This window comes from Alligator sinensis, unplaced genomic scaffold (genome assembly GCF_000455745.1).
Source record: "Alligator sinensis unplaced genomic scaffold, ASM45574v1 scaffold1156_1, whole genome shotgun sequence".
Lineage (NCBI taxonomy): Eukaryota > Metazoa > Chordata > Crocodylia > Alligatoridae > Alligator > Alligator sinensis.
This window is the reverse complement of record NW_005842296.1, coordinates 11,102-24,451: the sequence shown is the minus strand read 5'-3', so window position 1 is coordinate 24,451 and position 13,350 is coordinate 11,102. Positions and strand designations below refer to the sequence as shown.

The following is a 13,350-nucleotide window of genomic DNA, read 5'->3' as shown; positions in this document are numbered from 1 at the left end:
GCCGCGGCGTCCGCACCCGAGCCTGGCGGCGGGTAGTGCGCATGCGCCCTCCCTCTAACTGCACATGCGCATTGCCCTCCCCCATGTGGGGGCCTGAGTCCCTGGAGTAGCGCGGCGGCAGCTCTGCTGGGGCAGTGCGCATGCGCGTATCGCCCAGTTCCCGCCACCATCGCTCCTGTGAAAAACTTAGCTTTTTTTTAAACCTATATATTTTAAAATGTCATATATTTAAATATAAATGTATTTTTGTATATGTACATATAAATATATAAATAAAATTTTTTTTAAAAAATATATTTTAAAATATATACATTAATTTTTAAATATTTCATTCTATATTTTAAAAATATAAAAATATTTTTATATCTGTACATTTAAGAAAATATAAATACATAATTTAATATATTTTTAAATAGAAATATAATTGTATAATATTACATTCTATAATTTTAAAATGTAAGTATAGAGGAAAGAAAGAGCTACGTTTTTCACATTCCTGAAGTGTAGACTTCCAGAACAGCGCCAAAAATCATGAGAGCTGGCAACACTGCGGGTTCTGGTTAAGAAGGGATTTGGGGATAAAGTTGGGCAGCTTCTGGCCTCCTCCTGCTGAGGCGGGGGCTGGGTGAAGCCCTGGTTGGACCTGCTGCCTGGCTGGCAGTTTTGGGGTCCACTGCCTGCAAAGTTCATGCAGCCCGTCTTTCCTCGCACCTTAGCATCGTCAGAGCCACATTTACTGGGCCAGGCCTTAGGCCTGTCATGCCCCATCTCCCACGTAGCGCAGCAGCAAGGCGCGCACTGAAAGGGAGAGCGAGCAGGGCTGACCAGGATTTTGTTCCCTGCCTCTGCCACCTGCAGCTGCCAGCATTTAAGTGCTACAAAGCTCCGATTCACTGTGCCCCTTGCTCCCAAGCAACAGTTGCTCCTTTCCTCCAAAAATTTATCCAAGCCCTTTTTGGGATCTGGCTAAGCCAGAGATGAGCAATTATTTCAGCTGCTTAACGAGTTTTGGTGAGCTTGTTGAGGGCCGTGCACAGAAATCTTTCAGAAGAGGTAATTTTAACAAATTATAGATAAATGATATCGTAAAAAGCAGACATCTGCTATATTTTAATATTTCAAAAAATATTTTTTGTCCTGATACATACAAAATGAGGGCTGGAGGGGACCTCAGGAGGTCACATCTATTCCAACCCCTGCTCAAAACAGGACCAGCCCCAGCTACATCATCCCAGGCAAAGCTTTGTCGAGCTGGGCCTTAAAAACCTCCAAGGATGGAGATTGCAACACCTTTCTGGGTAACCTGTTCCAATATTTTATTACCCTCTGGAAGTTTTTCCTTGCATCTAACCTAAACTTCCCTCGCTGCAACTTGAGCCTATTGCTCCTTGTGCTGTCATCTGCCACCACTGAGAACAGTCCAGCTGCAATGAGCAGTGTTTGACTATGTTTGAGCAGTGCATGAGTTGATGTCTGTGTATGCTTGAGCAGTGGATATAGAGGCAATTGCATAATAACTCAAAATAGTCTTACTCTTCTATGTGTGGGGATTGTGTGGCTGGCCCTGTGGCACTCTGCATGGCACTGAGCCCTATTGCAAGGGCAATAAATTTGGTCATGTTAAGTTGACCGAACTTAGTATCATAGTACTTAGGGGTGGAAGGGACCTAAACAGATCATCAGGTCCGCCCTCCTGCCCTGTGTAGGTACGGGTGCTGGGGTCATATCACCCCAGCCAAATATCTGTCCTGCCTCCTTTTGAAGACCCCCAAGTTAGGAGAGAGTACCACCTCCCTTGGGAGCCCATTGCAGAGCCTGGCAGCCCTAACTATAATGTCTCCTGATGTCCAGCCTGAACCTTCTCTCTAACACTTTGTGGCTGTTTTTCCTAGTAACCTCGGGTGGTGCCCGGGGGAACAGAGCCTGCCCCATGGTCCCCCATGGTGATTCCCGCTGGTCCCCCATGGTGAGTTTGTAAATGGCCACCAGATCCCCTCTCAGCCTCGTCCTGTGGAGGCTGAATAGATTCAGGCCCTTCAGCCTCTCTTCGTAGGGCCTGTCCCGCTGCCCCTTGACCACGCGAGTGGGCCCTCTCAATGCTAGCCACATTCCTCTTGAAGTACGGTGCCTAGAACTGGACGTGGAGTCCAAGTATTTCCCTCCTAGCTAATATGTATGTATGCATGTATATATGACTATATTATAATGTAACAATGTATAAAATACAGAAAAAATACATAAGGGGACAATTGGTTTGATGATAAAGTTATTTTTCTGAAATTTTTCTGTATATCACAGAAGAAAAGATTTTTTCAGATAAGTGCAAAATATTTTTTCATCCATCATTTTAATAGTCATTTTCGCAAAGTAACATATTAAAAGTAATTGCAGTGTTCACTGAGTAGCACAAACTTATTAAGCAGGACTATTAATGAAGTGCATGACTTCATTAGTACTGATGAAGAGTAGTGCTGCATAGAGAAATCAACATGAATGTGTATTGCTATGAGATATATATTACAAATATTTGCTGAGTTGAAGGTGCTTGCCACAATGCAATAATTAAACAGAAGTCACAAATGCATGGCACACTGACTAGGTCTGCCTCTAGCTGCTTGCCCAGAGACTGCTTTGTGCTAAAGGCAAAAGACAGAGAATGTTTTTTTTTCTGCTTCCATTCTAGACATCCAGGATCAGACCTCAAAAGTGGTTTATATGCCTTCCATAAAGAGAATGAAAAGGATACATATAATCAAGGATAAAACCCTATGGAGTCTTGAGGCAAGATTTCTGGCTGGGATCAATATTATTAACCTTGATTAAGAAGACAGAGAAAAGAATACAGCAGGTCAACTGGCCTGTCTGTTGCTGAGCTGTGCTGGGATTAGAGGCGCACATGCTCTATCAGACGGCTTATTTTAATTAAGGATTTCATCAATTGCAATTCTTGAAAGCAAGCAGGAGATGCTATTGACAGGATCAGTAATTTCTGCAGGGAAGCCATCCAGCTGTAGATTTCAATTTATGCAAAGAACGGAGTTACTGAGCCTCTCAAAGTGTGCCAAAGCTTTGTACAGAAGAATAGCGTGCAAAGGCAGGTGCCCCTAAGAGCCTGGAATCTTATTTGAAGCTGACACAGAGAGTATCAAACAAAAGGGTGACATGGGGTGAGGCTGGACAAAGATTTACAGCATAGGGACAAATGCTTTTTTCCCTTTGTGACTTATAATGACCTCTGCGTCTCCATTTCAATCGCATAAATGGAACGCCTTTCCCTGCATGGGAGGCAGCAGTAGTGAGATATTTAGAAGGGATCTATCTGCCTGAGGAGAGAGAAGCTACTTGACAGGCTGGGATGGCAGAAGCAACAGTGACAAAAGGCAAAGAAGGGAGAAAATGTGAGCCACTGAGGATCTTTATTACATTTAGGAAGAGCACAGACCAACTGCAGATGCTTCCTCAGCCTGACGAAGGGTATTTATACCCGAAAGCTTGCAAAGAAGAATTTTTCCAACTATTTGAGTTGGTCTGATAAAAGATATTGGATTTACCCAAAGAACCTTGTCTGCCTATGTCCTTAGACCAACACGGCTACAACCTAGACCCCAGCCACTGAGGATGGCATCATGTGATTAGAGGCGGCAGAAAAGCTCTCCTGCATAGAGAGATGCAGACTGGCACAGAGCTGTGCAGCCCCTTCTCCAACAGTCTAGTCTCCTCTGATGCAGCAATGCTGCACTTGCTGTGTTGCATTTAGGTCTTCCTGTGGTCCTGGAGGGGCAAGGAAGCAGTGCAGTACTTACCATTTATAACACTGTCCAACGGGGGCTACATGTCACAGTCTCTATTCCCGTGTCTTTCCAACACAAGTCAAATCAAACAGAGATTTGTTCTTTAGATTTTACTGGGTAAGCAGTAACTGCCAGTCATTTTGCTATTCTAAACTTTTCTGCTGAGTGCTGTTGGTTTTGCCTGAAGTGTCCGTCAAATACAAAAGTCTTCAATATTGAAAGAAGGTACTCTCCACATGGAAACCAGACCACTGAAACAATCAACCTCTACTAGCCAAAAACGTTAGAATAGATTTTATTTTTTCAAAATTCTTGAAGGACTTTTACTGAACTCCATTTGGACATACATTTTCATATGCCTATGTATATAAATCATCCTCGCAAAAATACTCAAGAATTTACAACTTTCTTAGAAAGCACACGACACTGGACATTACAACCAAATTTACATAGCTAGCTTCTCTTAGCTTGTGATCACATTCTGTAAATAGTCATTGTAAGGCTGAGAGCACCGTGGGAAATGTCACTGTTACATAGTTTGCTGTCTCTTATTCAGGCACTTCTCAATATCATCAAGCACCTGGACTGCTGCCTTTGGAATTCGAGTCCCAGGACCAAACACGCTGGACACGCCAGATTCATAGAGGAAATCATAATCCTGTTTAGAGAAAAATGTAAATAAATAGTGAACAGTGAAACGTAAAGCACACCCTTACAGTATCTAGGGTGTACCTGTAGAACAGTTAGACGGGAGGAGTTGCATCTAACCCCAGAAACAGGCAGCATTCCCTAGGCATGGCAAAGAGAAGCCAAACAGAATACAGTCTAAAAAAATACCTACGTAAAAATGTTACGTCAGTTTAATGCTAGAATCTCCCAAGATTTCAAACGGACCAGGGATGTGGCTATTTATTCCTTCATTTCCCTTCCTAACGTGTGTTTCTGGGTAGCGTTAAAAACAGTAGCTACATTTCATGCAAACTTGGCTCTATTTAAGTGGAAGCAGTTCACAGTTTCAGATTCAAGGCTTCCAAAGCACAGTCATACCAAAGTATTGTAACATAGCTATAGCAGTGTCCAATAACCAAGAATGACAGATTGCCCAAGATCTAAGAGTACAAAGAGATTGGGGAAGGGAAATCATAGATCAAAAACCCAGGCTTGCAACACAACTTGAAATGGACCCTGGCAATTGTGCAGAAAAGCCAGCAGCACTGTAACACTGTATTACATTAAGTTTGAATAAAAAATAGTTACCAAAATAGATGTCAAAGCAGTACCTGAGGGGGGATGACGCCTCCACAAATGACCAGAATGTCGGGACGGTCAAGAGTCTTTAGCTCTTTGATGAGTTCAGGAACAAGAGTTTTATGACCTGCTGCTAATGTGCTCACACCTACGCAGTGCACATCAGCATCTACAGCCTGCTGGGCCACTTCCCGGGGTGTCTAAAGGGAAACAAGATGAAGTGGCAAACTGAAATTGGCACTAGAGTGAATAAGGAACAAGTATTTAAAGGAAAATAGTTACATTCAAAATACATTTAAAGGACACTGTCACAGAAATAATACCTGGAAGAGTGGGCCTATGTCTACATCAAAGCCAATGTCTGCAAATCCTGTAGCAATAACTTTGGCTCCTCTGTCGTGGCCATCCTGACCCATTTTAGCAACAAGGATACGGGGTCTGCGTCCTTCATGATCCATGAACTTGTCAACTCTGATTTAAAAAAAAAAAAAGGACATTTAACTCTTCTATTTCACCACTGTTAATTGAAAGCATACTTACAAGACAACAGGGTACCTGCTGCTATTATTGAACGATTTCAGATTACATTAAAAGATCAATGTTGGTTGGTATGTGCAGCATGCATGCCATTTCAATATTTTACTTTACATGATCAATGGTGAATTCCCCGGTGGCTGCAGCAGTGGCAGCAGTAGCCCCACCTGGAAGCTGTATGGGTTAGCTAGGACCAGGGCCAGGGCTGGGGTGGAGGAGGGTAGGAGCACAGCACACCCTGCCCTGGGGGAAAAGCGGATGGGGTTTGGTCCTAGTTAGCTGGCAGGCTGGATCCAGCCTGTGGGCTGTATTTTGCCCACCCCTGACCAAGGGATTCAGCTTTCATTTAGCAGGAAAGTGAGGGTAAGTCAGCGGAAAGTGAGGGTAAGTCAGCGGAAGTTAGCCTCTATCCCTGCTCTATGCAGCCTTAACACTGGAAAAATCTTTTCTTCTTCATTCTGCTTTTCAAAAACAAGGTGCACATTATATGCTGGGGTGTGCAGTATGTGAGAAAATGCAGTATATCCCTATATTATGAATACTGAGAATAAAGGAAGTTGCACAACCTACAAAAACTCTTTTTGTTTTCTGTTTAGTCTGTAAGTCTGCAAAAATTCTTAAGTCACCCATTATGGAGGGCTCACAATATGTACTGACTGTATGACACAGGGGTTGGCAACATTTTTGGCCACAGTGCCAAAAACATCCCAACCTCGACCATGTACCACGATTGCATGTGCACTCACCACTGCCATGGAGCTGGTGCCAGAGCTCTGGACCCTGATACAGCTGTTTGCAGCCTGCCGGCCGCCTACAACACCTGCCCAGAGCCTTGGCCAGCTGTGGCAGGAAGTCAGGAGGCTGTAAACACCTTCACCAGGGTATGGAGCCCTGGCACTTGCTCTGTGGCAGCGGCGACTGCACACACGCCTCTGGATGGACAGTAGGGGAGGGGCTGTGGTTGTGCTGTCCCAGCCCTAGACCCCTTTCCTGGCTGTGAGCCCCAAAGCGCATGTACAACTGCCACCACCACGGAGCCTGGCCAGGGCTTTGGAGCTTGCTGCACCTGTTTGCAGCCTCCTGGCTGCCTGCTGCAAGCAGCCTGGGCTCTGCGGCCTACAGCAGCTGCTCAGAGGTCAGGCTGGCTGTGGCGTGCTGAGCAAAATGGCCTCACATGCTGAGGGTCGCCAACGCCTGGTCTAATGTTAAACTCTTACCTATTAATGGCATGAAGAATTTCATCACTCTCTCCAAATTCCTGGCGGTAGGCTCCGCTCACCATTCTGTCATTGGCCTTATGCTCCCCAAACACCTCCTTCATTGCGTTTGTTATTTCTCCAACAGTGCATCTGCAATAGGGTGAGGATAATGCAATGAAAATAAGATACAGAAGTCACTGGCAACAATCCAGTCTACTCTAATTAATGCACAGGAATACACATATAAGTAATAATATAAACATAGAAAAACAGAACATTTGCACCGTAACAAGATACTCCACTGGATACTTTTCTCAATGCGAGGGGAAGATGATACATAAACATTCACCAGAAATAAGGCAGTGCTTTCTCTCAAAAGCACTACTGGAGAGTGCTCGGAGAACATGGGCATTTATACACGTACGTTTTGTCTGCTCCAATGCACTAGAGATGTATCGAGTCAGCTCCTCATGCAAGCTGATGTGCCCAGCGCTGCATCACATGCATTTGTATAATTGGCGAAATGTGCATCAACGCACAGAAAAAAGCGTTGGTGCGCTTCTGAACTAAAACACCTTTGATGTGTTTTAGTTCAAAAGTGTGCCACTGCCATTTTCTCAGTGCTGATGCGCATTTCGCTGTTTATACAAATGTGCGTGCCACAGCGCTGGGCACTTTTAAAAGTGCCTGACATTGCAGCGCAAGCACGTGTACAAATATCCATGGTGTTAAGTTTACTTTAACAACCCAATAAAGAATCTATATAGAATAGGATTCAAATTCTATTTTGATTATGTGACTCTTTTGGGTTCCCTGCACCTGGAACAGTATTCAATTTGATAACTGACCATTTACATAAAGCACTTTTGGAGAAAGAGATGGCTACTGCTCTTCAAAGCAATTGTTGAAGTCTGAATTCCTGGGCAATAGGAGAAAAGACTAGAAGTAGAGTACTAGCTACATGAGTGACAAGAGACTTCATAATGCAGAGGAAGAAGCATGCGCTCTGATACAGGCCAAAAAAACACCCCACAGTGGTGAAGCAGGGAAATTTCACAAGCAGTTATTTCACCGCTTTATCTGCAGCGATACATTTCTTGTGCTCTCTCTCATAAAGTGTGCTGGGTTTTGGACCCATTACAAAGTCGGTGCACTTCCACTATCACAAGTCCTGGAACAGGTGGACTATAAACCTAAGGTGCCAACCAGTTGGGAGCTCTGGAAAAGGCATGCTTGTGGGTACTTTGGGAATCGGCAGTTTTTGGGATTCAGCTCCACAGTCCAGTATCCATAAAGGGGTAACACAAAGGAAGCATGCCAGAGGAGGCAAAGAAAGATATAGAGCTCTAGCCTACTCCAATGAAAGGAAGCAAAAGAGCATACAGGCTCCATGTGAGGCTGAAACACAAAAATCTGGTCCATGTCCAGCACTAGGGCTTCCATCCAGTCTGTGACAGCAGCCCACCGCTTTGCCTGACAGATCTGCTCAGAGATACAACTCTGTTGGATGCTTTGTTTTATTCTATTAGCCATTCATTTTTTATTTTCTTCCATTCTACTTTTCCTGCTGTTTTTTCTTATCTCCCAGTTTCTCACTCCAGAACGTTTTGCTTCATAACAGGACAACTTAGGGAGAGCTAGTGTCCGTTCATCCACGTACTTGTTACTAATAAGAAGGGATCCTGGTTTTATGACTAAAAAAGAATCCTCAATTTTCAGATTTAAAGTAGTAACCCAAAATCCACATTTTTCCGTGATTAAAATGAAACACTACTATATATGTATCTATATGCTAGTGGCGTCTCATTTGAATCACAGAAAAATGTGGATTTTGGGGGTTTTTTTTAATCCAAAAATTGGGGATTTTTTTGTTTTAAATCAGCAAAAACCAGGATCCCTGCTAATAAGAAATATTTAGGTTGAAGCCCCATCTGAAAGCTACAATTGTGGCTGGGTCTCATTGTGGTTACTGTACTGTATGAATGTAACATATAACAGTCATTGCCTGGATGGGCTTACAACTAATATTAGTGGATTCCACCATTCTGTGAGAAAAGACTTTTCTCTCTCTCTAAATCTAAAGTGTAGAATCTGGACAATACTGGGAAAAAATATAATGGAACAAACCAGCAGCCTAAAATCGAAGGAAATAAACAGGCCATTAAAAACAAGAAAAGCTCCTCCTTGGAAAAATGTTAAACAGTTCATCTATTAGCTCTACCTCATTGGTGCTCCTTGCTCTGGTTAAGAAATGGATCAGAAACCAGTTCTAGGTAATGATGCTTGGAGGGCTACTGAACCAACTAGCAACTACATAATTCAAAAAGCAAAATTTCAAGTGACAGGTATATTAGTTTATTTTATACTTCACTGCAAGCAGAGGTTTTGCTATGTAATCCTGAATTCTCAATTGATTGGCTACTAAATGAAGCAGGCCTCTGTCAGACTAATTGGCTTCAAAGTGATTACTGACAACACAGTGCCTAGCTTAGGAGCTTTTATTAGTATCCATAAAATAAAGATATGCAAAACTTGGGTAATTTGCAAGCAAATACCACTTTCACAAAGAAATGCATCTAAGTTGCTGCAAAGCTTAGTTAAACAGCAACTGACACAAAACTTATATTCAAGAGACATTAATTACAGAGAAGCAAAAATAACGACCGTGCCCCATCCAATTACACTTTTCTTTCAACTGTACCTAAATTGGCCAATTCACCAATGCATGCATAACATTTGACACACTTAATCCTATTTAATCATTTGGAAAATGCACTTGTTCTACTATATTACATGTAGCTACAAGGAATGCTTGAAGCCAAAATTGGTTTTGCAGTCTATTTAAATGTTCTCCAAATCCTCTAATACAAGATTCTTTGAGGATTTAGGATATCACTGCTTGAAGTCACGTTTGGGTGTTACATATTCTTGCTCTTATGCTTTTACCATGGAAGTCAGGGATACAGCCTTTTAATCAGAACTTCCTAGACTTCGAATGATGAAGACTGCAAGTGAGAGAAGCAGTGGAAAAAACCCTGGTCATACCCAATGCACTCTCCCTTTCAGCATCCACTCTCTGCCACAGTATGACACAGGATACTGGGCAAGATGGACCTAGGGTCTGACCCAGTAAAAGGCAGTTATGCTCTTGTGTTAACCAGCCAAGGAAATTATGTTCAGTTTATCTTCTATTGCTACATGTCCAACAGTTATTACTATCTCTAACTGCAGACCTATGCAAGCTGGCAGGCATCCAATATATCCTGAAGATGACTTCCTGGTGTATTAACTGGAATCCTCTAATAAGTCTCATGGTGATCTCTTTACTTCCTGCAAATTCCCGGCTATCCTTGCTATCTTTTTCCCACACTACTCAAGTCGCCCTTGGAATAGACAGTTCTTCTCTGCCTCAGGAAGCCAGAACATTATTCCTCCTATTGACCTACTCCCAGGATTAACAAACTCCATTTCCTTATCACTTTGCAACCAAAATCCATATAGCTTTGAGAAATCCAATCTAATATTAATACTTCTTTTCTTTTCTTGTCCTCCTATAGCTTTTAAATTTGCGTAAAACCCAAATCATCGCATAACTGGCCAAATGTAATCTGTATGTGAGTGATACGGTCAGTGATTAATATGCAGGCTCATTTAAAGCACATCCAAAAGCTGAAAACCCAGAGATAAAGTTTTTCACTGACTGTCATTGATATTTAAATCATCCCCCTCATTTCCATGGGATTCCCACACCTTGTGTTCATAATGGTCAAACAGAAACAGCAGCATGCTTGTTTACAGCAGGAGTGGGCATTATTTGGATCCATGGGCCATGTAGGGACTTTTGCTGAGCTGATACAGGATGGATCAGCATCCACCCTTCCATGGCGCAATAATGCACCAAAACTCCCTATGTGGGATGGGACCATGGGTGAGCAGGGAACAGCATTTAGGAATGGGATGGGTGGGCCTGGCCCTATGCTGTCACTGCCCCAAGATCCCAGGGTCTCCTCAGCCCCACCCACCCATCTTGCTCCGGGATGCTGCTCCCTGCCTGCCTGCCTCCGGCCCCATCCCAGTCACCTGGCCAAGCACCTTGCCTATGTGGGTCCCAGCCCTGGTGGTGGGTGCAGAATGGATGGGCCAGGGTGCCCAGGCAGTGGGACCAGGTCCAGTGGCTGCAGCAGCTGGAAGGAGCCGTTGCCGCTGGGGCTGCCAGGAAATGGAGTCTGGCTGCAAGCCCTGGGGCAACAGGGCTGGCTGCATACACCAAGGTCCAGGCTGCCCCCTGTGCTTGGGCTAGGTGGGACCAAGGGACCTGCTGCGAGCCTGACAATATCCCTCGATGGGCCGGATCCAGCCCGCATGCCATATTTTGCCCACTCCTGGCTTACAGCTATGTAACCGCACACTGATACAATATAAAAATGTTATGCCCAATGCAGGGCAATGGAAGAAATCATTTTCATTCCAGTTTTTTTAGCTTCTTTGACTTCATAAATTGTATTTGCATCCTGGTGACATATTCATAGGGAAGCTTTCTTTTTGATGGGATTCTAAACATTAGAAATGATCTGTTCCTAGTGAGATTAGGGCATGGCATCTCTCCTGCCCTCCTGCCCAGGAGAGCTGCTTTCCCTGCTGCTGGGTGCTCTCTTTCTCTGTGTTCCAGCAAACTTTATTAAAGACTCGGAGACCACAGATCCTCGTTGGTAACTCTGAGCAGGGTGTGATTCTATTAGATGTAGTTTGCCATTTTTTGAAAGACTTTGGAGTTGGCCTCATGCCTTCAATTTGCCCTTTACAGCCATGAATTGCAAGTGGTTCCTTCATCATCATCACTCCCCCCACCCTCCCGGAGTGTGGGACCAGGTGAATTGGACACCCCTGCGCTAAAGTAAAGCTCTCTAGTGATGTTTACTCGTGGTACTTTGTTCAGCCACTAGATGTCCCCGTATGCCGTGTTTTGATAAGTAAGGGGGATAAATCTGGGAGATCACCTATGTGTTAAATTTCCAAACAAGCACCTCTGTGTCTTCTCCCACATTGCCTCTCACACCTAGGCAGCAAATTCCTGCTATGACTCACAAAGCTACTTCACTGTCCTTCAGATTTCTCCTAAAGCTTTGCAGGAAGTCAGTGAACAACTTGACTGCTGGCAAGCTTTAATATTGCCTTATATTGACCAATCCTGTATCGTTCTTTTCATTTGCTGCTCTGTCTGTATCCATCTGTTATCTCACCTTATACTTAAACTGTAAGCTGCTTGGAGTGGAGGCAGGAAAAGGACTGGTGGGTTTTTGATCTGTCCTGTGCCTGAGGCAGGGAGGTACTAGTCTGTGAGTGCTCCTGGGCACTGGCACAATAGTGATCTCATAACAGAGAAAGATACTAAGAGCTAATTGCAGAAATACTGTAGTAAAAAGGTTAACTTGTTAAGTCCAACATTACACTCTAATGATCTCTGCAACTCAAGAGTGGTGCTGACATGCTTTGGAAAGAGCCATGACAAACTGTATTCTGGAGGAAGATCTGTTTCACATGTGTTTGCTGAGGATGAAGTAAATGGAAAGGAATCAAATTAGAATAAAGACAGGTTGGCATGGCCTCTCTCCAGGACTTGGATAAGGATGGTTTGGGGTGTCTTATTTCTAGCTCATTTACACTGAGGGGCTGTTTTATTTTACTGCACTTAGTGTTACTACATTTATTTCTGAAGCGTATAATGCAATGAGAAGAATCCAAAGCCCAAAACTCAGTTGGAAAAGGCAACAAAATCACTGTTAGATGAATGGGATTAATGTCCCAAAGCTACAGAAGGTGCTGTACACCCTGTTTAGAAGCACTTATTGTCTTTAAAACAGAGACGAATTTTTACATCAGATAAAAATGCTTCATGCCAGTTGGTGGTGCAAAGGGTCAAATAGCAAAGTGCAATAAAGATTTTTCTATTCCTTTTTTCCATCTCAGGTATTTTTTGCAAGCTCTCTCACCTGTGACACTGCAGGGCAGTACCTCAGAAAAAACCTGTGTGTTCTAACTGTGTAAGTGACCTGTAAATAGAAAGTGTGGGAACAGAACTGTTTTAGATTAGGTTTGTTCCTAGTAATGTGCTTTAAAAATAAATTAAACATACTTCTTAGAATTTTTAAAGCTATTGATGCCCGATTAAAAAAAAAGAAAAGAAAAACAAGTTTGACTGCGGTTTGGCAAGGTTTACCTACACCTCCGAAACATTTTGGAGGACTGAAGAACTATTCTGCATATCATTTTATCAAGGATAGCATATTTTACAAAGATTATCCTGGTTCCTCTTCAAAAATCTCAGAGTATACATATTCAGTTTGATAGCCAACATTGCCCAGAACTATTGGAAATTTGAAGAAGAAAGGAAGCTTTTTCTTTTCCATACCTTGCACGTGCTGCTGCTACTGCAAGCTCCAAGAGGTTGCCTTGACCTGTTTTAGCACCATCTGTTAAAGCTCTAAGACATTGCTCAGCAACTGCTTTATCTCTGCAAGCTTTCACCTTAAATGCAGGAAAGAAAATCTTTGGTTAAAGCATGCAACTAAATAGCATTC

At 43.2% G+C, this 13,350-nt stretch overlaps 1 protein-coding gene across 1 annotated transcript in view; it reads right to left on the bottom strand.

Annotated features, from left to right (window-relative positions):
* Positions 1 to 4,079: 4,079 nt before the first annotated feature.
* The window catches only part of MUT (methylmalonyl-CoA mutase), a 16,401-nt gene continuing 7,130 nt past the window's right edge, over positions 4,080 to 13,350 (bottom strand). Inside the window, exons 4-8 of the mRNA XM_006028224.3 lie at positions 13,182 to 13,297; positions 6,791 to 6,922; positions 5,363 to 5,510; positions 5,072 to 5,239; positions 4,080 to 4,449 (exon numbers count right to left, since the gene is read on the bottom strand). Of these exons, the coding sequence (XP_006028286.2) occupies positions 4,321 to 4,449; positions 5,072 to 5,239; positions 5,363 to 5,510; positions 6,791 to 6,922; positions 13,182 to 13,297 (693 nt within the window). The 3' untranslated portion in view covers positions 4,080 to 4,320. The remainder of the gene's footprint in view (positions 4,450 to 5,071; positions 5,240 to 5,362; positions 5,511 to 6,790; positions 6,923 to 13,181; positions 13,298 to 13,350) is intronic.